The following is a 22,451-nucleotide window of genomic DNA, read 5'->3' as shown; positions in this document are numbered from 1 at the left end:
TGTAGTACTCGTTTCACGATACGTAGCGTGCATTGCTATACAATGGTATACACGTCTATTCGTTTGACAGTTCAATATTAACGCGCGCGCATGGTAATCGTTGATACTTTTGTCGAATATTTTCCTTGGTGCTGAAGGTTTTTCGTTAACGGGAAGCTGCCTGCCGTTGACTATGTCTCCCATTATGTTTCGAGGATTGATCTGTGAAAAGGCGCGCTTGTATCTGGAAATACTAGACACATAAGCGTGATAATGTGTTCAAAGAGGAACGTATCTACGTCTACGTGCCTAGAGATAAGATTCCTGCCCTTTTTCTGGACATCGCAGGGTTAAACTCTTGGCTCGACAGACGATTAGATAGATAGATAGGTAGAACAGATAGATAGAAAAAGAAGGAGAGAAGAGACCATAAAAGAGAAGAGCAAAGGAATTTTCGACAGGATTTTTAAATCGGAAATCGAGAAGAAAAGACGGCCGATCGATGTCTTATTTGTGATGGGAGTGCCTGCGCGGGGAGCACTCGCGGCGATCGTCGCCATAAGCGCTTTCGTCGTCTACCTAAATAGCCTTAATTGTGGTTTCGTTTTTGATGACATTTCAGCGATAAAGGATAATCGAGACTTAAGGCCTCATACACCCCTGAAAAATGTATTTTACAATGACTTCTGGGGTACTCCTATGCACAAGGTGGGTGATACGATAGAGGCGCTTTCATTTCCCCTTCCCTTTCACTCTTCTCTACCTTCTTCTGTATTGATCCGTTCAACTCTTCTTCTCATTTTCCTTCCTTTATGATTTACTTCGATCTAATTTAATCTTACCTTTAATTTCAATTCTTTAAATTCAGCAGCCGTAAATTATCATTTGGATGAGTTCAAGTTAGAGCGGGTTTTCTGTTTATAGTCTGTTATATCGATGTTTTCGTGAGTCCTCATTATTAAAACAATTAATTAAGATCCATTAAAATAGAATGAATTATCCTCTATCCTTTGGTTTCCACTATCCTAAAAAAAATGTAAATTATGTTGTGGAAAATTTATGTTTTAAAAAATGCTATACAATTTAAATAATATGAAACATTTTTTTTTTGTTCTCACAGGAGCAATCGCACAAATCATACAGGCCTCTGTGCGTTCTTACATTTCGTTGGAATTACCTGATTCATCAATTGGATCCTATGGGATATCATTTGCTTAATGTTATCTTACATGTCGGAGTGTGCTTATTGTATTTCAGGTAGAAATTACCTCTTAGATCTTTCCGTTAGATATTCTATGTAACATCTACAAAAGAACAATGTTATTGCAATAGAGATTACATTTCTAGTATTGTAATAAATCAAGTTAAGCATGTTTCAATCAACGTTACAGGACTTGCTTGATGTTTCTATCCGATTCTGCAACTTTTGTGTCTTCTCTCCTGTTTGCAGTTCATCCTATACATACAGAAGCAGTAAGTTGTTTGAAACTGCTTTGAAAATCGATCGAATCGATCGACGTTACCTTGAAATTATACGAGGATATTATTTCGTAATTATTTTTAGTCCTTGTTCTTCCCTTCGGCGACAATGTCTCGATACTGTATCCACCAGATTCGAATGGTCGACGTCGAGCGATCGATCGCATCGTAGTTCCTAGTTCGCGTTTAGATGCATTGTCAGTGGATAATCGTGTCTTAAGGTTACAGGAGTGGTGGGAAGAGCAGAAACATTGTCCTCTTTATTTTATCTAGCGGCTTTAATCACGTACACTAAATGTTGCAGAAGTAGAAGATCAACAGGTAAGATATTCCAACGCTTCTTTTCACAATCTGTAAAGAAACATTAATTGTATTAAAATTTCTTTTAGGATGGAGATCTTTGATATTATCTATGTCATTTGTTTTCACTGCCATGTTATGTAAAGAACAAGGAATAACAGCCACTGCTGTTTGCGTGTTATATGAGATTTTTGTTGTACAAAAGGTAAATATACTGTGTAAATCCATTTTACAATACCAAATATTTATTTGTACTTACATATTGTATTATCCGATTAGGTAAGAGCAATGGATATTTTCCTGACATTGAAGGCAGCTTTTGGTGGGAAAAAGATATCGCTTGCTTGGTCCAGTGAAGGTACAAAACGACTGACAGTCCTTACGCTTGTCACATTTAGTTTACTCATTCTTCGGCTACACGTAATGGGCTCAAAGTTACCTGTATTCACCAGGTACTTGTTAAACATACACGTTTCGTTGTGCTGTATCTATGTAATAGTAGTAATTATAGAAAAATTCATAATGATATTTTAGATTTGACAATCCCGCATCAGTGGCCCCAACGCCCATAAGACAGCTTACATATAATTACCTCGCAGCGGTTAATTTAAGACTGCTATTTCTTCCAAGCGATTTGTGCTGTGATTGGACTATGGGAACGATACCGTTGATAGAAAGTTTTACAGATCCTCGTAATCTCGCTACGATAGCAACTCATATGACCATATTAGGATTATTGATGACAGCAATTTTAACACCTAACAGGCAAACCTCCATCGTTCTCATAATGGTTAGCACAAGATAGCACGATGATCTCTTTGTATTTAAACCATAGCCATTGTTATATTTGAATATCTTTCGTAGAGTTTGGCTATGATGATACTTCCGTTCTTGCCTGCTTCGAATCTCTTCTTCCCGGTTGGATTTGTCATTGCCGAAAGAGTATTATATGCTCCGTCTATGGGGTTTTGTATGCTTATCGGTTACGGCTGGAGCATTTTATGCGACAAAAAGTAAATCTTCATACCTGTAAAGGATTAAAACATTTGTATGAAATATTCCTAACTTTGTTCGTTTTATGTTTGTAGATTCAAGAAACCAACACTATTTTTGTTAATAACGCTTTTGGCTGCTCATTCGACAAAAACTTTTATCAGAAACTATGATTGGCTGGATGAATATTCTATATTTATGTCAGGATTAAAAGTAAACGATCGCAATGCCAAATTATTTAATAACGTTGGTCACGCATTGGAAAGCCAAGGTCGGTTTAAAGAAGCGTTAAACTTCTTTAACATGGCTGTACAAGTTCAAGGTGATGATATTGGTGCACACATCAACGTAGGCAGAACTTACAATCACCTGAAAATGTTTAAGGAAGCTGAAGATGCATACTTAAAGGTAGAAATAACAGATCTTTCTAAATTAATATTACATCCAATTGACAGAGTACCATTGAATACTATTATATATTTCTCTTTAGGCAAAATCTTTACTACCAAAAGCAAAACCCGGGGAATCTTACCAGGCACGAATAGCACCGAACCACTTGAATGTCTTTGTAAATTTAGCGAATTTAATAGCGAAGAATGCAACTAGGTTAGAGGAAGCCGACTTGCTTTATAGGCAAGCTATAAGTATGCGCGCTGATTACACGCAAGCGTATATCAACCGAGGTGATGTTTTGATTAAACTTAATCGTACGAAAGAGGCCCAGGAAGTTTACGAGCGAGCTCTTTTCTATGATAGTAACAATCCAGATATCTATTACAATGTAAGTTTTAATTGATATCAATATATGTAGCAATGACCGAATGTATAATGCCTTTTTCTTCTTTTCTAAGCTGGGCGTTGTGTTTCTGGAACAAGGAAAAGCATCGCAAGCTCTGGCATATTTGGACAAAGCGCTAGAATTTGACCCTGAACACGAACAAGCGTTATTAAATTCAGCTATCTTGCTTCAAGAATTGGGACGTGCAGAATTAAGAAAAGTAGCCAGAGAAAGACTGCTAAAACTCTTGCGAAAAGTACTTTCCTCTTTATTAATTGTAATATATTCTGAACGAATGAAACAAGTGAAACTTACTTACAGGATTCTAATAACGAACGAGTGCATTTCAATCTTGGAATGTTGGCCATGGACGACCACGATAGCGGAAGTGCAGAACGATGGTTCCGTAATGCGGTTGCGCTCAAGGAAGACTTCAGATCAGCGCTATTCAATCTTGCTCTTTTATTGGCAGACGAACAACGTCCTCTGGAAGCTGCACCTTTTCTAAACCAATTAGTTCGTTTTCACCCGGACCATGTTAAAGGATTAATCCTTTTAGGTGATATCTATATAAATAACATAAAAGATTTGGACGCTGCTGAAAATGTAAGTAAAAAAATATGAATCATTACGGTTACACGGAAGATCCAATAAAATTTCTGAATCGGTTTACAGTGTTACCGTAGAATACTGCAGTTGGATCCAACTAATATTCAAGGTCTACATAATCTCTGTGTTGTAATGGTGGAACGTGGTAAGTTAGGCCTTGCTGCTCAGTGTTTAGAGCACGCTGCGGCACTGGCACCTCATCAGGATTACGTGCATAGACACCTGGCCATCGTGAAGGCTCGTATCAGTAGGTTACCACCGGAACAACGCGACACCGAGGTGTTCGACGATTCGTTCTGGCAAGTCGGTCGAAAGGAGAGGAACTTCAACATGGGAGACATCTCGAGCAGTGCTGCTGGTAGTACCGCTGCCGCGAATGGTCCTGGAAACATGGGAAATAGCGGTAGCCAATTTCTAGGGCAAACAGACTCTGTTTTCTCGAATCACCATAGTCACATAGGGCATAAGAAAAGCAATACGGACTCGTTAAATGATCATATAATGCATTTGAAGGGTCCGTCGAAGTCTCCAAGATTTACACCGTTGAACGAAGTGAAAGTGGAAGTACATGAGGTATATAACGACAATGATAGGCCGTTGAAGACGGACACAAGTTCTAAAGGGATGAACGCGGATGCAACGGAATTGACGACAATCGACCGGGAACGCGCAGGCAAAACGATGAACTCCGATGAAAGCAAGCGAATCATTTCGAGTGGGAAAAAGAATGCTGGAACCACGCGTCAAACAAAGGATACCGCACTTTCATAGTATTGACGTTAAGACCCGCCGAATATACTGTATAAAGTTATATTCTACGTATAACGAGAGAATATGGTGGTACAGTCGTATAGAGCTAATGTGTGAATATAAAATAAATACAGAGTATTGTTTTATATGCTGTACGAATAGAACATTTTGTAAAATATATTTAAAAAATGTGCATTCTGTTTGTTTTATTTTTATAATAATTCCTTCTTTCTATTTCTTTTTTGATACTTCAACTTTCAATTCTTTTTTTCTAACCGATGTAATAAAAAGGGAAAAATTTCAAAAAAACGATTAAGAAAAAATAAAAATAATCTGAGGTCAGTGAGACTTCGCGTTCACCTCTCAAGAGTTAAAACTAAACTTAGGTTTCTTTATCGCTGTAAGCGGAATCCTTGTTAATAACTGTGGATAACGATAATAATAATATAAGCAGTAATAATAGATAATAAAGTAATGCGATAAGGCGAGGAATATGTCTCGTATACGCTCTGGTAAGGAACGAAAAAAGAAGAAAAACAGTTTTACGGTATGCATTGCGATTAACTCGCGTTAGCGAGAGACGAACGAACCTACGTATTTTGTGATTTGTAATTTTATATAGAGCAGAACAACTTTAGTCATCGGAGTAACGAGTTTCAGACGAGTGTTTTCTCTCTTCTCTTCATCTTCCTTTTCCTCTTCTGCATTCCTTTACTGAAAAATGAATGAAAAATTAAGTGCGTTAAAATTATAATTAAACGGTGTAACGAAGAGCAGTTTAAAAAAAAAATGTTTTATATGTAATAAGTGTTAGGTACTTAATAATATACTTACATTAGCAAAATGCAAAATACTGTTGAACAAAGAATGCGTTTCGTTGAATTAACGGACTGAACTGAAATGAAGACAAACAAACGAAAAAAATACCTTTTTCTATTTTTCGATTCTCCTTATTTTAAGTGTAACATATTTAAATACTTGAAAATTGCGGAAGCATGAATGTTCTCGTTCAAGGAACACCAAATATACCCAAGGATTCAAGAACAATATCAACGCAGGAAGATCCTTTTGTCGATTTAAAAGAGGAACACCGACCGTTACCAGTTTCATTTTAGAGAACTAACTATCGAAGGAAATCGTTTCGATTTATCGGATCGATCAATTAAGAACAATCTTCACTTTGATGTATTTAAGATCGCAAGGATAGAATTCAAACAAGTGAAATAAAATAATGAAGAAAATACTGACGTACTCGAGAGAATGCAAATATTTGATCTCAGCGAAGAATTCTTCGTTTGCTGTTAACATTAATAGAGGGGTAACTTTTCAAAAATACATACGCTTTGTTAATAAAATTTTATAATTGCCACTTTAACTACGTACCGATAGTTAAATGAAATTTATCGTAATAGAGCTATAAAACAAAGTTAATAGTATATTCAATTTTTTTCATTTTCTATTATTTCTGATTATATATTTTACGATAAACATATTCATTAACCTTATTCTCAATTGTTTACGTCTGTTTTAATGATACATAAAATTCAACAGCAACCATTAATTTAGGGTAGTTGAAATGTTATTTTTTGATTAATGTAATGATCCCTACGTAAGAAAAAAGAAGAAAACTACCGGCCTGTGATATTATATCGTGATATACATATTATAGTGATACCATATATCATTTTTATTGATCTCAGCCTTACCGACACATGATAAGTAAGTGATTCATTTTAATTACCATTCTATTTTTTATTATTTAATTTTTAATAATATTAAGAAATTATCTTATATAGGACTTACAAAATAAGACGTTTAATTAAAAGTGAAATAACTCGTGCTTTAAGAAGAGAAAAAAAAATTGGAAAAAATATTTGTAACATCGAATGAAATGTTACACCTTTTGAAAATAATAATTAAATAATATCTGTGCTGGAAAACGAAGTTATACTAAGAAGGTATGTTATCATTAGTCATGAATCATTTCAACAGTATGATAATGCTGGTGGTATTATAAAATTCAAACGATTATCAGTAATCTCGTATGAGTTTGTCTACCTAGTTTTCTATTTATAAAGTCGCGCTAAGAAATACCAAAAGAGAAATTGTATCTCTTATCTAACGAATATAATAAAACATTCCGTCTTTTATTTCTATAGTGATATTCGAAAGAAATATACCTCGACGACATACAATTTTTTTCCGATTCTGTATGCAGGTTTTCTTTCTGAAAAATTTCTTGAAAATTAATCACGCGTGGAGCGACGAAGACAACGTACAATTTATGGGATATTTGTAAACCTTTCGCACGCCAGAGCTTTAACAAGAGAAGATTTACAGCACGAAATTTATATTTGAACAAATGATATCTAAAAATAGGTCGTTACTCGTTGACTGGTACGCATCAGCATGGGGCATCGTTATTGATAAATTCTGATAAAGGTTAATAAAAGCGATTTAAATAGACACACTTGAGGATTCACTTATGATATTTGATTTTTGAGTTCGTCCGTTCAAGTGTTAGTTATTAAATTTGAAAAATTCATTTCTTCGACACGCTATCGTTATCAAAATGATAATGCCAAAGAGAAATTCTTATTAATAATTAATCAGTATTCGTTAAAATGCATAGAGAATACATCTTCTTTTATACATGTATATTGATTTGTTCTTATGGTAATTTTAATTTTGATCAAGCAATGATTATGAAGATACTTGGAAAATATTATTCTAATTCTAGATGTTTGCATACCGGCTACACACATTAATGTGTTTAACGATCGTGATAACGATCTTAATGCCGGAAACGGAACATGCACGATCAGACGTGTTTCAGGAAAGGCAAAAACGACAAACCGTAACCGAACCACGTCAATATTGCGGCCAAAGTTTGCCGGAAAATTTACATATGATCTGTGCTGGAAATTACAATTCACGGTTTAAGAAAAGCAATCAAGGTAAGTTACATAAATTGAATTCAAATAAAAATTATCTATCGTTATCGCCGGTTGGTATAAACATCACTGAGGGTAACAGAAAGTTTAGTGTTGTCTCAAATTGAATATTTAAAAAAATGGCATTTTCTAGAAATGGAGACGGACGACTACGCATTTAATTACGATGTGCATCCTTATAAATCTATCAAGAATGCAAGAAAAATGTTAAGATTCCGAAGATATACAAAGGGAATTCATGAGGAATGTTGTGTAAAGTCTTGCTCAACAGAGGAGCTGCGCACCTATTGCGGCACTTTTAATTGAAGCATGGCAAACGAACTGAGAAAAATTAAAATATCCTTTTATTATTTTCTTAATATCAATGTTATACTTGGAATATTTATTTCACGTTTATTTTATTTAAAACGATAGCGTGAATAGAATATTTTGTTATCTAATCTTGAATATGCTGTAATTTTCAATTAACAGCATAGATTTTATATTTTGATATTTGTAAAACAAAAGGATTACTTTTCTTCGAAACTAAACCACCCTTCGTCTTTCATATTTAATAAGTTTTACACGTATACGTTTGTGAATGCTTACTTATATGTATATAGTTTTTAATTATATATATTATGTAAAATGTGCAAAAAATTTTAATATTGAACGATATCGTTCTAAAAAGTTAAAAGCTTGTGAAAATTAATTATATATTATGTATATATGATATACATATTTGCTATTCATTTTTCAATATTTGTTTAGATTAATTAAAAATCTCTAATCATAACTAATATGGAATAATTGAAGATGATTGCGATGGCGTTGGGGTGCAATCACTTGAATCTTGAAAATTTATTGTGCATAAAATTTGATCTCATTTGTACTTAACCGATATAATATGTGTATATACTATGTAAAAGCAAATTAAATGCTCGTAATTAAACATGCATTCATTTAGAAAAGTTTCCTTCTTTAGAGATATGTTAACACTCAAAAGCAGACTAATGAAAATTGATAGGTTAGTTCTTTTAAAATTTAGTTTTCTATGTTTATGTGTAAGAATAAAATATTTCACAGGGAGAAAATACTTATCAATTTTTACTATATTTCTATAAATTTTATACTAGTTATACATAAATAAATAAACTTTGCATACCTTGCATGTACATATATAGATTTTTATAGGTAAAAGGAAGAGAACCTGAACAATTTGTTTTGTACATACATATGAAGAATTAATTTATACCTAATGGAGATAGAAGAAATTTATAATCTTTCAATCTCTCCACCAATTTTATCAAGGTTTGCAGTTCAGTGGTCCCAAGATAATCATATATCAATTGTTACTGAAAAAGGAGTTCATATATTTGTAAGTTTATATTATTTAAAATTATATATTATATGATAATTTTAATACAACCAAGATAATATATCTTATATAATGTTTTTGTTTTGTACAGGAACTAATACCTTCTCCGATGTCTCCTTATTCAAGCATCAAATTTTCTAGATCTTTCATTTATCCACCTCCTATTTTTCCAACACAAGTTATAACCAGTAGAATGGAGACAAAAATTTGGAACATGCAACACGAACAACTTTATTCATTTATGATGGAAGAAAGTTTAACTCCAAAAATATCTAATGTTAAAGAAATGGCTCCAAAAATAGTTGATTTAGCCTGGTCACCACAGAATCTGATACATCCAAGCAAGTGCCTTCTTGCAATTTTAACTTCAGCAGGGGCTGCTATAGTAATCTACAAAGTTTCTTCAGAGTGGTATCCTGCGTATGATCTACCTTCTATGCGCTATGGTGCTATAGAAAAAGAAATTGATATAGGATTAACAAATAACTCACATTCATCGATAACATTGAAAAATAATATGAAAGCACTACAAGCTTCTTGTTTTGCTTGGAGTAAGCTTTTTATAAATTTCGCATACCTTGCTGTTGCTTATCATAATGGAGATATAATTATTTACAAACTTCCAAGGATATTAAATTATAATGAAATATCGGATCCCCAAATTGTAGGAACAATAAAGTTAAAAGAACATGTTAAAATAAATGCTTTGCATTGGATTACTACTAATGCAGAGGAACATGTGATTATTATTGCTTATTTTGATGGACGTATTTATGGTCTGAAAGTTGAAAATCATAATGATAATCTTGAAACGAACTCCATTGATAAGTATTATGATTATCAGGATCGTATTCCTCCTAGCGCTATAGAAATATTTCCTCAAAATGGTTCAAACATAAAAGTTCTTATCCCAAAAGGTACTTTTCTACTATTATTGTCTTTATCAGTAGGGGGAAAATTCAAATACTTAAAACATTTACAGTTAAAAGGATTTATGATCTCAGGTAAGTAAAACATGATACTTTCTTGTATAAGTTGTCAGGAAATGTAACACTAAAAACTTTAATCATTTTTAGGAGTAACCTGTATCAGTTCAGATTTTGCATTGGTTACAACAGAAAATGGCTCTATGTTCGCAATTGATACACAAGAGAATAATTTGTTAAGAATACAAGTAAACAACAAATTACCACAAGCTCGTGTACGGTATTTAGGTCTTACTCATTCTTTAAATTCTGTAATATTTGTGAACTTAACTACACCGAATACTATATACGATCATTTAGTAATCAGGGAACCAAGTAAAATGTACATGTTTGAATTAAAAGGTGAACAGTGGGATCCATTATTAGTTTTAAAGACACAGAAATGTGAAAGATTTGAACGATTATGGGATTGTTTAGAACTGATTAGAATGAAAGCAGCGAAAGCATCAGAACCTGCAACTGTATTTCCAAAAATTCCATCTGATTTAAAATCTTTATCTTTGAAAGAGCTACAAATGTCAATGTGGATATCAATAATGATGGAAATTTGTGAAAAGAAAAAAGTGATTCAAGGAATAGGTAGTATTGCTGGAGAAATATCAGAAGCACAACCTTTAACTGTTGTTTGCACTGCCTGTAATTATCTCGTGCATTTGGCTAAGAAATCCACTTTGTCTCAAGAACAACAAAGTTCTATAAACTTATTAAGAAAGTATTTAGAAGTGTATCTCGCAAAAGAAGAAAACGAAGAAGCATCTATACTTTCTAAACGTGTCAGAGATGTTTTAATGAAAACATCACAACTTAAATCAAATAGCACTGAATCCTGCAATTTGTGCGGTGAAACGATAAATGATCTATCATGGAAAGTCAGTAAATGTCCTCAGGGTCATATGTTACCTAGATGTGCTATTACTCTTTTGCAAATAACTACTGCCCAGTATAGTGTATGTCCCATATGTAGATTAATCTTTCATTCATCTCTGGATCAAGAATTCAAAGAAACAAGATGTCTTTTTTGTGATGTACCTGCGCTTCAGGAAAATCGAATACTAGATTCAAAATATCATGTTCCAGGGAAGAAAAGCTTATCCAAACAAAATAATCGTGTGGAGGTATCAGAGGATCAAGAAATGGAAAGAGTAGTGGAAGAAATCTGAAATGCTGGTCAACATTTAACGCATTGTTGTAATTCATTATGTAAATTTTGTATTTTTGTATTACTCCCTACATTATAAAAAAATGTAGATCTGTTATACTTGATTTATATGTACATATGAATTGTATTTATTTATGAAATAAATGTTTATATAAAATCATTTAAATATTTAATAATTATGTTACGTTCGATAGCACCTGAATTTCCTATTCCGTATTTCCTCATCAGAGGGCAGTAGCGGCTATCTTCGTTGTAACGAACAGGGAAAAACACGAATAAGAATTTTGATAGCACTGAATGGTACTGGTACTGACCGTACTGACGCACAATTCAAGTACTTACTTCATTAATAATTTATTGATGGTATGATAGTTCTTAATGATAAGCATAGCTTTCAAATTTGCGATTATAAAAATCATTTTTACATGAGTTAAGCACCATAATATTTAAAACGTGATACAATTAAACTATCAACAATTATAAAGGTAATGCATTTTTTAAAGTCTGATACCTTGTTTTACATGTGCTAACCTCTTATATTGCACATTACTCAGATAGTTAATGCATAAAAGAAACAAGATTTTGTACTAGTTACTGAAACTAAAAAAAAAAAATCACATTATATATGTATATATATCAGTACTTCCAAATTCCAAAGTAAAACATACAAGTTTGTTTATGAAAACATTGAATTTTAAATGTGTTACGAAACATTTATTTCATGATTACCTTTGATGAACTTACGTTAAATTGATGTGTTTCAGATGTATAGATGTAGAAAGCAAAACATAAAGTAAAAGTGAAACAAATAAAAAAAATAATGGAATCATTGGGGGATGATTCTACATCCACAGAAGAAATTAGTCCTTCTTTTAATCCTAATGCCACAAATTTATATAAAACAGGATTAAGAGGTTTGTTATAAAATAAAGGAAGTATAACCTGATAATAAAATTGCAATTCAATTTAAATTATTTTTAGGGAACAATAACACAATTAATGAATCTGAATCGTCCAATAAAGATTCAGCTAAAAAATTACAGAGAAAGCTTACTTCGTCTTCAGACACCGATGATTACAGTGGAAATGATAAAGATAAAGAAATATCAAAATCTGGCAAACAGGAAAGCGGTATAAAAAATAAGAAAGCTTACTGTAATAGTACAAGAAAGAAAGCTCATAAAAGTAGAGAATTAAAATGTAGCGATTCAGGAGATAAGAAACATTCTGAAAGAAGGCATTCGATATTACAATTGAATAAAGAAGAAGCAGATTCTAGTTCTGGAAAAGAATTCCAAAAATCAAAATTTTCTCGTAGTACCAATCTCGTAAAGAAATTATGCGAAATTAAAAAAGGTGGAAATTCAGGTTCATTGGGTACAAAACATTCAAGAAAAAAAACTTTGCTCAGCAAAAAACAAAGTTTACGTTTCAAATCGTACGTTATTAAAATTTTAAATAAATTTAAAATTTTGTGTTCCGAATACGAATTAATGACGGAACATGTAAAGTGGGAGAATTTTAATGAAGAATTACTATATCAAGAGTCTGCGCATTATATTGTAAAGAAAGTAAGAAAGTTGATCAACGACCTTAAAATGGAAATTGATGCACAGAATAAGAAACTAGTAAATTTTTACGAAAAGTGGAGTAAAAATTGTAGTATAGAAAATACGGATCATGAAGACAGTTCTTCAAGCGGAAACGAAGAAGTATTGCCAAGTAAAAGTCTGGAAGAAATAACAAATAAATCAAAGACTAATTCAAAGGAAGGAAGTGTAGTTTCAGAATGTGATAACAAGGAAATATTTTCTGATAGCGATACAACTACCAAAATAATTGAAAAAACGAGTGAAGATAGTAGTGGAAACTCTTCAAGGGTTACATCACCTATCCTCGGTAGTAAGATGATGGAAAAAATACATAATAAAGTAAATGTAAGAGATAATTCAAAACCTGTTGATTCAAATGAGAAAGTTTTGAAAGTGTCCCATGTTAACGAAAATAAAAAAAACATTAACGAATCTGTAGATGATGTGTTTGAAGAAAGTATGACGAAAAATGTATCTGCTTCAAACATTTCGAAATCAAACGAGAATGAAATTGTTACTTCGAATGATCTTCAATCAGAGAAGAATAGTTCAGAATCTAAGGAAGTGAGCAATGAAACTGCAGCTACAGAAAATGACAATCTAGAAATTGAGAGTGAAAAGTCATTGGATGATGAAGTAAAAACTACAACTGTTGCATCAGTTGATTCCAAAGGAACATCAGAATCAATTGAAAATGACAAAAATAAAGAGAGTGAAGAAAATAAAAAGAATGAAGAAAATAAAAAGAATGAAGAATATAATTCTCTTAATGGACTTGATAAAGAGCAAGCCAATATGGAGCTGTTAGACTCAAATCAAGAAACAGTTATAAACAAAGGATCACCTATCGAAAAGTCAATTGAAGAATCTCAAAATTGTAGTCCAAACGAAAAAGGCAAATCAAAATGTAAAGAAATAACACCTGATAGTAGCAAGGAACAAAATAATGAAAAAGCAAGGAATTACAGTAGCAACGATACTTTGTTAGTTGAAACAATTGAAGATTGTGCTAAACGTACACATCTGGATTCAAATTCGGATGATTCTATTAATGAAGTATTTGATAAGAAAATGTCTGATGAAAATCAAGACGAATCTGATGATAATAGTGACGAAGCACGTGCAAAAGCAAAGTTACTAATTTCTTCAAACGCGGAAAGCTTGGATTCAAGTTTTTCAAGCGATATAGATAGTGATATAGAAAGTACAATATTAAATACATCTTCGAAAAAATCTAACGACACCGAAAATTTCGATTCAAGTCTAGGTGAAAGGATAATAAAACGGCAATTGTGTTTGTCTAAAGCAAATAGTTCTGAATCTGATGAAAAACTAAAACAACTTTGTCAGGTTGTTGTTGAAAGATTACCAAAAAGTGTTCTAGTAAAACATGCGAACGCGTTGGAAAAATCGCGGGAGTATTTGGAAAGCAAACGGATTAAAAGGTATAAAATTAAAATAATACATTTTTCATCTATCGTCGTACGAAAATTTGTAGCATCTTACTTGAATTATTGTTTGCAGTCTCATTCATATAGATAAACTACAGAAGAATCAAGAAAAAAACACTCTAACGCGAAAGAATTCGCATAGAAAAAAATTAGCAGTAAAAGAAACTGAAGATTCTCTTTTAGATCACCTAGAGAAAGTAAAAAATGGAGATATCGTTGAGGATACAGAAAAGGGTACAAACTCAGAAAGTAGTAGCACTATTCTACAAGCACAAACTACCTTTCAGTCCAAGGAAGATTTGATGTTAGAAGCAGACATAGTTGTAAAGAATATGCTTTTAAATTCTTCTGATTCAGACACTGAGGAACAAAAAGGTGTCTTAGAAAATGGTGATAGCGAGAAAGAGAAGGACAACACTATGTCACAGGATCAGTCAAAAAAGAGCAGCGATAAGGTAAGAATAAAATGAAAAAAATTGTGTATTCATTGTGTACGAAAAAGATGCGTTTATTTGAATATAACTAGAAGAATGAAGATAAACTGGAAAAGAATAGTTGGAGAACAAACAAGGTATTGACGATGAAATTTTCTTCGAGTTCCGATTCTGATGCTAAAAGGAAAAAGTGGAGTATAAATCGAGAAAAACTACGAGAAAGTAGGGAAGAAAATCAAAAGTAGGTAATTCAACACAGTTCTTTGTTAATTTAAGTATTACGTATGATGAACTTATAATCTTCTTTTAAACAGTGAAGATTCAGAGATCGAGGCTACCAAAGTAAGTTGTAAAAGGAAGAACCGTAGAAAAATTACAGATTCTGATTCAGACACGCTATTAGTGAATTCTGATTCTTCTTTTGCATTGAAAGATACCTTGACTTTGAGCAGTGATTCTTCATCAAAGAAACACAAACCACGTAAACGTAGAACGCGTAAATCTTCAGATACCGATACCTCGTTTTCAGAAAAAAGGTATACTAAATAAATAGCTTACGGATAATACATTGAAAAAAAGTTGCGAGTAATTGTTAACATTACATTTACGCATTTTAGAGTTAAGCCAAAAAGGAGACGCATTAAAAATGCAAGCACTGACAGTGATGATATCGATAATGATGCAGTTAAAAGTTCAGAAGGAAAGGAGAGTCGAAAAAATATTCGAAAAGTAATGAAAGACAAACAAGTTGCAGATGATACAAAACAAGCTGCCAAAGAAGAGGAAGAAAGGCTTAAACGTATTGCTGAGCGCCAAAAATTGGTACAATATCGTTATTTTATAATCAACATAGAATTTACTACCCTTACAACTTTGTAATCTTTTCTTTTTCTTTGATTATAGTATAATCAAATGTATGAAACAAGATTGGCTAACGAAGAAAAGGTAGACGAGCTGGTATTAGATTTTGATACTGAAACAAAAGAAAAACTTCTAAGCGTTGACAAGGATTTGGTGAAACGTTTGAAACCGCATCAAGCTAAGGGGGTAAAATTCATGTGGGACGCGTGTTTTGAATCAATCGAAAGAATGAAGACTTCGCCTGGATCTGGATGTATAATTGCACACTGCATGGGACTTGGCAAAACTCTTCAAGTAATTGCATTAGCCCATACGCTTTTAATGCATGAAAACGTCAATGTGAAGACAATTATGGTTGTTTGTCCTTTAAGTACGGTACTTAATTGGCGAAATGAATTTGATTTGTGGTTGGATAATATAGAACATGATATTGAAATTTATGAACTGACCAGGTAAGTTTAATAAATATTCTTAGAGTTAAATTACGTATATAAACAAATGGTCGTAATATTTGATGATAAATTTGATGATTAAAGATTAAAGCAAAACACAGAACGAAGATACATGCTAGAAAGTTGGCAGAGAACTGGTGGTATACTTATCATTGGCTATGAAATGTTTAGAAATTTAAGTGGCACTAATAACAGAATGCCAAAATATGCCAAAAAATCAGTCCTACAGTGCTTGATAGATCCTGGTCCAGACATAATAGTCTGTGATGAGGGTCATTTATTAAAAAATGAAGACACTGCTCTAAGCAAATGCATAAATCGTATAAAAACATTAAGGAGAATTGTACTAACTGGAACACCGCTACAAAACAATTTAATAGAATGTGAATATTTATTAATGTTAAGTAACAACTGGCTGTTATGATAATTTTATGTTCTATTCTATTTAAACATTTTTACAGATCATTGCATGGTACAGTTTATAAAACCAAATCTTTTAGGAACCAAGAAAGAATTTGTGAATAGGTTTGCAAATCCGATAACTAACGGCCAGTTCGACGATTCTACTGAATACGATGTTAAATTAATGAAAAAACGTGCTTATGTTTTGCACAAAATGTTAAAAGGTTGTGTTCAGAGGCTCGATTACTCGGTACTAATGCCTTTCTTACCGCCAAAACAGGAGTACGTAATTTTTGTAAGATTAACGGAAGTACAAATAAATTTGTATCGATATTATCTGGAAAACTTTGCACGGTACGTACTATCTTTCATTTAATAAAACTTTGTAATCACTTAATTTAAATAATTCCTTTAATAAGTATATATATATATATATTTTTTTTTTTCAGACAAAAACGCTCTGGAGGTGGAGGTGGATTTCTGTTTGCTGATTTTCAATCGTTACAAAGGATATGGACGCATCCTATAGTTTTACAATTAAACGCAGAAAAAATAGACAAGATGAATGAAAAAAAGTTGTCTAGTGATTCTGAAGGTTCTTTAAAAAACTTTATCGATGACGATAGCAGCGAAACCACTTCAACTGAGTCTTCTGATGACGACGACGACGTCGTAGCTATTAGTTCGGATTTCTCCAAAAAAAATACAAGACAGAACAAAATAGGTAAGATTTAACAAATGTTAATCTAATACTACGTTATTGTAAAATGCGCATATACTTTTATTTAACGCGTAGAAGAGGAAACAAACGTAAAAATTGATGATCCTGAACCAAAAGAAGAATTATGGTGGTTGCAATTTGTTCAACCTGAACATTTTGAAGATATGAGAGTTTCCTCCAAATTGCGACTGCTATTTGGTATCTTAAAAGAGTGTGAACAAATTGGGGACAAATTGTAAGTCTGTTATATTAACACGTGTATTATTATTTAGAATTTTTATAATTATATCATAACACCTAAATTGTTTGATTTTTAGATTGATATTTTCACAGTCATTGTATTCGCTGACATTAATTGAGAAATTCCTTAAAAAGATCGACGTTGCAACAGAAGGTGGTACAAATTTGGAATATATTGATGGGCACACTGGCAGTTGGACATTAGGTTTAGATTATTTTCGACTGGATGGTCAAACATCGACCGAGAATAGAAATTGTTGGTGTAAAATCTTTAATAAACCGTCAAACACGAGAGCAAGATTATTCTTGATATCGACGCGAGCAGGTGGATTAGGAATTAATTTAACTGCTGCGAATCGTGTAATTATTTTTGACGCGAGTTGGAATCCGTCTTACGACGTACAAAGTATATTTCGTATATACAGGTATATATGTTTTAAAAACGTTTGAAAAAGGATTTTATAATAATTGTTTAAGATATGTATATATATATATATAATTTACAGATTCGGTCAAAAGAAGCCGTGTTACGTTTATCGGTTTCTAGCGGCTGGCACAATGGAAGAGAAGATCTATAATCGACAAGTGACAAAGTTATCGCTTTCCTGTAGAGTTGTTGATGTGCAACAAATAGAACGTCATTATACCAACAATGATCTATCTGAGTTGTATAAATTCGAACCAAACACAAGTAACGAAGAGAAAACTTTAAATTTGCCAAAAGATAGACTACTAAGGGAGATATTTTTAAAATATAAAAAATGTGTGGAGAACTATCACGAACACGATTCCCTTTTAGAAAATAAAGTAAGTAAAGTCCTTAAAACATTTTCTTTACAACCTTTGTTGTATTACAATAAATTAATTTGTCCGGATAAACTTAGGCCGAAGAAGAATTAAACGAGGAAGAGAGGAAGCAAGCTTGGTTAGAATACGAAGAAGAAAAGACAGGGAAACAGATACCAGGACTTCCACCAACAACACTTTTCCCAAATAACTTATTATTACAACAACAGAATTTATCAGGACCATTCAACTTTGCTACAGATTACGAACAACTTCAAGAATTTATTCGAAAAGATGTTAGTACATAACTATTATTCGTGTATTATTACTTCAGATTATTTTATCGTGATAATTCATTTTTGTCTAGTATCCAAATGCAACGGCAGAGTTTCAACAAATGTTAACTGCTCGTGCCTTAACAGATATGTATAATTACTGGGAGCAACAGACTTTTAATTCTAACAGAATAATTAATCAGGTATGTCAAAACTTATTTAACGAATTACTTTTTCGTATAGAATCTAATCGAGATTTTATAAATAACAGAATTTAGGTACGAATGCATCACTCATGAGAACACAACAAATGCTAAATGTACCTCAAACGTCCTATGCACTGCTAAACACCAATGCAAAGTCTGCAAGTACTGATAATGATGTTATAGAGGTAATGTTCAATATTTGTACATAAACATATAGAAAAATCATGTAAAATATTCAATTGTACTTTCCAGATTCTTCCGAATACAACAAGTAATACAAGCAAAAGCAAAGAAGAATGAACAAAAGATAAGAAAAGTAAACACTATATAAAAAATTAAGAAATTACGATATAAGTTTTATATTGTTCTGCATAATATAAAAAACTGTTTGATATTTTGTTATGCCGATCGCGCATATTTTACTTTTAAAGAACTATGTATTTTTCATTTATACGACTTATATGGTAAATTTTTTTCGTTATTATCAGTATTGATGTAATACAATATCATTGTAAGTACTACTAGTATAATACTATTAATTAGATAGTAATGTAATCTTTAATAAATTTGTACTCATAGTATGAGTATGCATGCTAGTATTTATACGAATTATTTATTCGGTAAATGTACCTGGTAAAGCGTTTCTCCAACCGCGTTGTAACATAATTTTCAATTCATTTTTTATCCCAGCATGTGTTTGCGAAGTTGCTAAGTTTCGAGTTTCACCCTCGTCATCACCGTGATCGTATAATTCTTCTGCAATACTATCGTTCCAATCTGGTACCTTCATTTCAGGTTTAAATCGTAACCACAACGTATAACGATATTTATTTGTCTTCAAAGTATATCCCATCGCTATAATTTCTTTAAAACGTGGCTCATCGCTATTTGGATGTAAGGAGGGTTCAATACTTGGTCTTGGATATTGCCCAAATGCTGCCTTCTTCCATAATAGCGACTATAAATAATGAAAGTTAAGCTTTCAATACATTATTTCTTTTTTACCATAAATATATAAAATTGTGTAACATTTTAAAGTAATGTTACCTTTTTTTGTAGCGCAGCTCTTATAAGTGGCACTAGAGTAATACCCTCACTACAGACAATTTCTACACGAGGATTACTTTGTTCTATGAACATATTTTCCTTTTTTGTATTTTCATCCGAGCAAATAGGTATTGAACAGTTTGCTAAATTTGCGATGGTTGGAAATACGTCAACTAATTCTACTAACGAATCTATAATTATCTGATTCTTTAATGAGTTCCTTACACTTACAATATTGAAAACGTTTTTTTTATAACATTTTGATACATCGTTTGAATATCCTGAAAAGATAAACGACTTATATCAAAAATAAACTACGTATAAAATATTTTTACATATATCATGTATTAGCTGATCACCATCAGTTTGTTTATGGTTTAATAAACTTTGTGTTGCACTTGCTTGATTTGTAACTTCAACTCTTTTATTTTCTTTGTCTTGTTTGAACGTAAGCCTTGGTATTGACATTATTAATGGTACCCTAAGAGCAACATCATAATTACTATACTTTGCCCAAATTGCATGTTCTCCTAGAGACCATCCTATGTGTTCATTAATTTGATAAATAAATTATTCGTGGATATTATTAATGTCAGTTAGTGTAGAATCTATTGACTCACCATGATCTGACATCAATATTATAGTAGTGTTATGTATAAGTGATGAAAATTTCAACTGATTTATTAACTGACCAATTAAATCATCAATGTATGTTACAGAAGCATAATACGATTGAATGATCAATTCAGCAAAACTTTCTAAAAATTCAAAACCAACAGAACTATAATGTATTGATTATATAAAAGTAAATTGTATTTTATAAATTACTTGAACTTTACTTGGTATTTTTTCCCATGGAAATTTAAGATTTAAAGCTTCAACATCATTTCTTCTTCTCAAATCATTCCAAGGATTGTAAGCTATGCTACTCACATTCTCTGACCATTTATATGGATTAGGTACCTCAAACTTATGTAATGGATGATACTCTGCAAAATATCTCTTTTTCAATTTTTATGTTACATTGCTATAATTATAAAAAGTGATAATGATAAAATATACTTAGATATTTTTTAGGATATTTAAATGGTATGTGTGGTTTCTGAAAACCAACTGCCAAGAAAAATGGTCTAGTACTTCCTGTTTGATTTAATATAAAACGTTTAGCTTCATTCAAAATTTCTATGTCTGGTAATGTTTTATTTGGCATTGATGAAACTTTAACTGGACATATCTAAAATCAATTATTAAATTTCCTTTGCTGGGCCAAATATTAACATTTTTTTAAAAAGTAAATTTGAAATATTACAAGATTTTGAGTAGGTGATACTCTCACATTTGCTTGGCATACTGGAGCATCTTTATATTTTTCTGTAAATGGATGAAAAGGTACTTCTGTCCAAGAATAAGGGCTATCATCAGAGTTGTTTGAACTAATTCCTATTAAACAATCTGTGAGAATATAATATAAAAAAATAGATTCTTTTATGTAATAGAATTGAAACCTGGATGAAAGACTTTTCCTATTGATTTGGTAATATATCCATTTTCCTTGAGATGTTGTGGTAAGGTTGTAAAGTTGCCAGTATCTGTTCTCCAATAACTGTAAAAGTCATACAATTGTAGGGTATCTGGTCTTCTACTTGTTAAAAATGAATTTCTGCTTGGTGCACATAAAGCTTGCTAAAAAGATACATACATATATTAAATATGTGATCTTGACAGAAATTTTCATTTCATACTAACCTGAGCAAATACCTGTGAAAAAATGGCACTTCTTTTTGCTAAATGATCAATGTTTGGTGTATAAGCTTTTGAGTCGCCATAACAACCTAAAGCAGTCCTTAAATCATCGACGATTATTAAAAGAAAATTTTGTCTTTGTGCTGTACACCAAGTCAATAAATTTATAAAATATAATGTAAAAAACATTTTCAATGAAGCTAGGTTAGTAAAGCGAGATTAAACAGAGTTTCCTGCTAGATGGATATTCTGTTTCTGATAGGTTTTCTTAACTCACTATTGCACTTTATTTTTCAATGTACAGACATACAAATGAAAATGCTTATGCAATGCTTATAGTTCTACTATATCTAATACAATAACTACATTGATATACCTAACATAAATTATGTTAAAGTGATATAATATAAAATAGTAAAAATTAGTATGGAAAGTTAGAAGTTTTTATATAACACGTATATGGATTACTGCAACTTTTTTCTCTTCTTTGACTTTTGTTTTTAAATTAATCCAGCTTATTAATCTATAAAACTGTACTCTTTTACCTTGAATTCATTGTTGTATCTATTAAATATTGAAAGTTCTTTAAACTTGTCTATGTTGCTTGTTATACTTTCCAGGTAATTATGATTATTAACTTTTTATGTGTAAATATAAATAAATCGATTTAATATTTACCTCAAATAGTATTAGTAATAATTTTGTAAAAATAAATTATGTTGAATGTACAATATGCTTTGATAATAAGGTATACTTAAGAACACTGTAATATACATATGTTTCTGTTGTAAAATGTAATACCATTTTTTTGTTTCATTTCTTACAGATTTAAATGGAATTGTCAAATAAAAAAAAAATCTGAAAATTGTTTGAATAATGCATTAGCTTGTAAAACGT

At 31.8% G+C, this 22,451-nt stretch overlaps 5 protein-coding genes and 1 long non-coding RNA gene across 10 annotated transcripts; 4 read left to right on the top strand and 2 right to left on the bottom strand.

The window, feature by feature from the left end:
* Positions 1-2: 2 nt before the first annotated feature.
* On the top strand, positions 3-5,083 carry LOC114873433 (protein O-mannosyl-transferase Tmtc3-like). The gene is made up of 13 exons (XM_029181758.2): positions 3-687; positions 1,100-1,236; positions 1,371-1,452; positions 1,680-1,779; positions 1,848-1,963; positions 2,038-2,210; positions 2,293-2,548; positions 2,623-2,771; positions 2,847-3,159; positions 3,242-3,532; positions 3,603-3,785; positions 3,851-4,135; positions 4,205-5,083. The coding sequence occupies exons 1-13, from the start codon at positions 496-498 to the stop codon at positions 4,907-4,909; spliced, it is 2,982 nt and encodes a 993-aa protein (XP_029037591.1). The 5' UTR covers positions 3-495; the 3' UTR covers positions 4,910-5,083.
* Positions 1,194-2,107, bottom strand: LOC114873440. Its single transcript, XR_003788933.1, has 3 exons — positions 2,018-2,107; positions 1,503-1,809; positions 1,194-1,283 (listed from the first exon to the last, which is right to left on the bottom strand). It is a non-coding gene; the product is annotated as an uncharacterized LOC114873440 (long non-coding RNA).
* A 512-nt stretch (positions 5,084-5,595) lies between the features above and the next one.
* On the top strand, positions 5,596-8,787 carry LOC114873438 (LIRP-like). 3 transcript variants are annotated; one of them, XM_046287648.1, is made up of 5 exons: positions 5,596-6,206; positions 6,440-6,607; positions 6,685-6,846; positions 7,629-7,845; positions 7,976-8,787. In XM_046287648.1, the coding sequence occupies exons 4-5, from the start codon at positions 7,629-7,631 to the stop codon at positions 8,146-8,148; spliced, it is 390 nt and encodes a 129-aa protein (XP_046143604.1). In that variant the 5' UTR covers positions 5,596-6,206; positions 6,440-6,607; positions 6,685-6,846; the 3' UTR covers positions 8,149-8,787. The 3 variants fall into 3 exon arrangements, with proteins under 3 accessions (XP_046143604.1, XP_046143602.1, XP_046143603.1); XM_046287646.1 differs by lacking the exons at positions 5,596-6,206; positions 6,440-6,607 and adding an exon at positions 7,107-7,564 and having other exon boundaries at positions 6,669-6,846; XM_046287647.1 differs by lacking the exons at positions 5,596-6,206; positions 6,440-6,607; positions 6,685-6,846 and adding an exon at positions 6,862-7,564.
* LOC114873435 lies at positions 8,632-11,458 on the top strand. Of its 2 annotated transcripts, none has more exons than XM_029181761.2 (4): positions 8,632-8,848; positions 9,016-9,199; positions 9,291-10,203; positions 10,276-11,458. In XM_029181761.2, exons 2-4 carry the CDS (start codon positions 9,080-9,082, stop codon positions 11,343-11,345), a joined length of 2,103 nt encoding a protein of 700 aa, XP_029037594.2. In that variant the 5' UTR covers positions 8,632-8,848; positions 9,016-9,079; the 3' UTR covers positions 11,346-11,458. The 2 variants fall into 2 exon arrangements, with proteins under 2 accessions (XP_029037594.2, XP_029037595.2); XM_029181762.2 differs by having other exon boundaries at positions 9,006-9,199.
* On the bottom strand, positions 9,562-22,449 carry LOC114873358 (iduronate 2-sulfatase). 2 transcript variants are annotated; one of them, XM_046287645.1, is made up of 10 exons: positions 21,558-22,449; positions 21,317-21,494; positions 21,121-21,251; positions 20,874-21,045; positions 20,651-20,800; positions 20,432-20,569; positions 20,153-20,353; positions 19,812-20,092; positions 19,395-19,722; positions 9,562-9,648 (listed from the first exon to the last, which is right to left on the bottom strand). In XM_046287645.1, exons 1-10 carry the CDS (start codon positions 21,741-21,743, stop codon positions 9,641-9,643), a joined length of 1,773 nt encoding a protein of 590 aa, XP_046143601.1. In that variant the 5' UTR covers positions 21,744-22,449; the 3' UTR covers positions 9,562-9,640. The 2 variants fall into 2 exon arrangements, with proteins under 2 accessions (XP_046143601.1, XP_029037438.2); XM_029181605.2 differs by having other exon boundaries at positions 20,171-20,353.
* LOC114873359 (transcriptional regulator ATRX homolog) lies at positions 11,570-19,363 on the top strand. The gene is made up of 18 exons (XM_046287644.1): positions 11,570-11,829; positions 12,109-12,258; positions 12,326-14,381; positions 14,461-14,842; positions 14,914-15,062; positions 15,136-15,357; positions 15,439-15,643; positions 15,725-16,134; positions 16,219-16,517; positions 16,596-16,890; positions 16,986-17,260; positions 17,333-17,492; positions 17,575-17,922; positions 18,004-18,304; positions 18,382-18,579; positions 18,651-18,761; positions 18,830-18,949; positions 19,017-19,363. The coding sequence occupies exons 2-18, from the start codon at positions 12,165-12,167 to the stop codon at positions 19,062-19,064; spliced, it is 5,673 nt and encodes a 1,890-aa protein (XP_046143600.1). The 5' UTR covers positions 11,570-11,829; positions 12,109-12,164; the 3' UTR covers positions 19,065-19,363.
* Positions 22,450-22,451: the final 2 nt, after the last annotated feature.

Source organism: Osmia bicornis, chromosome 10 (assembly GCF_907164935.1).
Source record: "Osmia bicornis bicornis chromosome 10, iOsmBic2.1, whole genome shotgun sequence".
NCBI classification, from domain to species: domain Eukaryota; kingdom Metazoa; phylum Arthropoda; class Insecta; order Hymenoptera; family Megachilidae; genus Osmia; species Osmia bicornis.
This window is presented reverse-complemented; position numbering and strand designations above follow the sequence as displayed.

Bases quoted from the DNA above. Each gene is read 5' to 3' on its own strand.
- LOC114873433 (XM_029181758.2), top strand. From the start codon at position 496: ATGGGAGTGCCTGCGCGGGGAGCACTCGCGGCGATCGTCGCCATAAGC. The intron at 2,549-2,622 runs GTTAGCACAAGA...TATCTTTCGTAG, and splicing joins CCTCCATCGTTCTCATAATG to AGTTTGGCTATGATGATACT. The intron at 3,786-3,850 runs GTACTTTCCTCT...ACTTACTTACAG, and splicing joins TGCTAAAACTCTTGCGAAAA to GATTCTAATAACGAACGAGT.
- LOC114873438 (XM_046287646.1), top strand. The intron at 7,846-7,975 runs GTAAGTTACATA...GGCATTTTCTAG, and splicing joins GTTTAAGAAAAGCAATCAAG to AAATGGAGACGGACGACTAC.
- LOC114873435 (XM_029181761.2), top strand. From the start codon at position 9,080: ATGGAGATAGAAGAAATTTATAATCTTTCAATCTCTCCACCAATTTTA. The intron at 9,200-9,290 runs GTAAGTTTATAT...TGTTTTGTACAG, and splicing joins AAAAAGGAGTTCATATATTT to GAACTAATACCTTCTCCGAT. The intron at 10,204-10,275 runs GTAAGTAAAACA...AATCATTTTTAG, and splicing joins AAAAGGATTTATGATCTCAG to GAGTAACCTGTATCAGTTCA.
- LOC114873359 (XM_046287644.1), top strand. From the start codon at position 12,165: ATGGAATCATTGGGGGATGATTCTACATCCACAGAAGAAATTAGTCCT. The intron at 12,259-12,325 runs GTTTGTTATAAA...AATTATTTTTAG, and splicing joins ATATAAAACAGGATTAAGAG to GGAACAATAACACAATTAAT. The intron at 18,580-18,650 runs GTTAGTACATAA...ATTTTTGTCTAG, and splicing joins AAGAATTTATTCGAAAAGAT to TATCCAAATGCAACGGCAGA.
- LOC114873358 (XM_046287645.1), bottom strand. From the start codon at position 21,743: ATGTTTTTTACATTATATTTTATAAATTTATTGACTTGGTGTACAGCA. The intron at 20,093-20,152 runs ATATATGTAAAA...TTATCTTTTCAG, and splicing joins TGGTGATCAGCTAATACATG to GATATTCAAACGATGTATCA. The intron at 19,723-19,811 runs GTAACATTACTT...CATTATTTATAG, and splicing joins GAGCTGCGCTACAAAAAAAG to TCGCTATTATGGAAGAAGGC.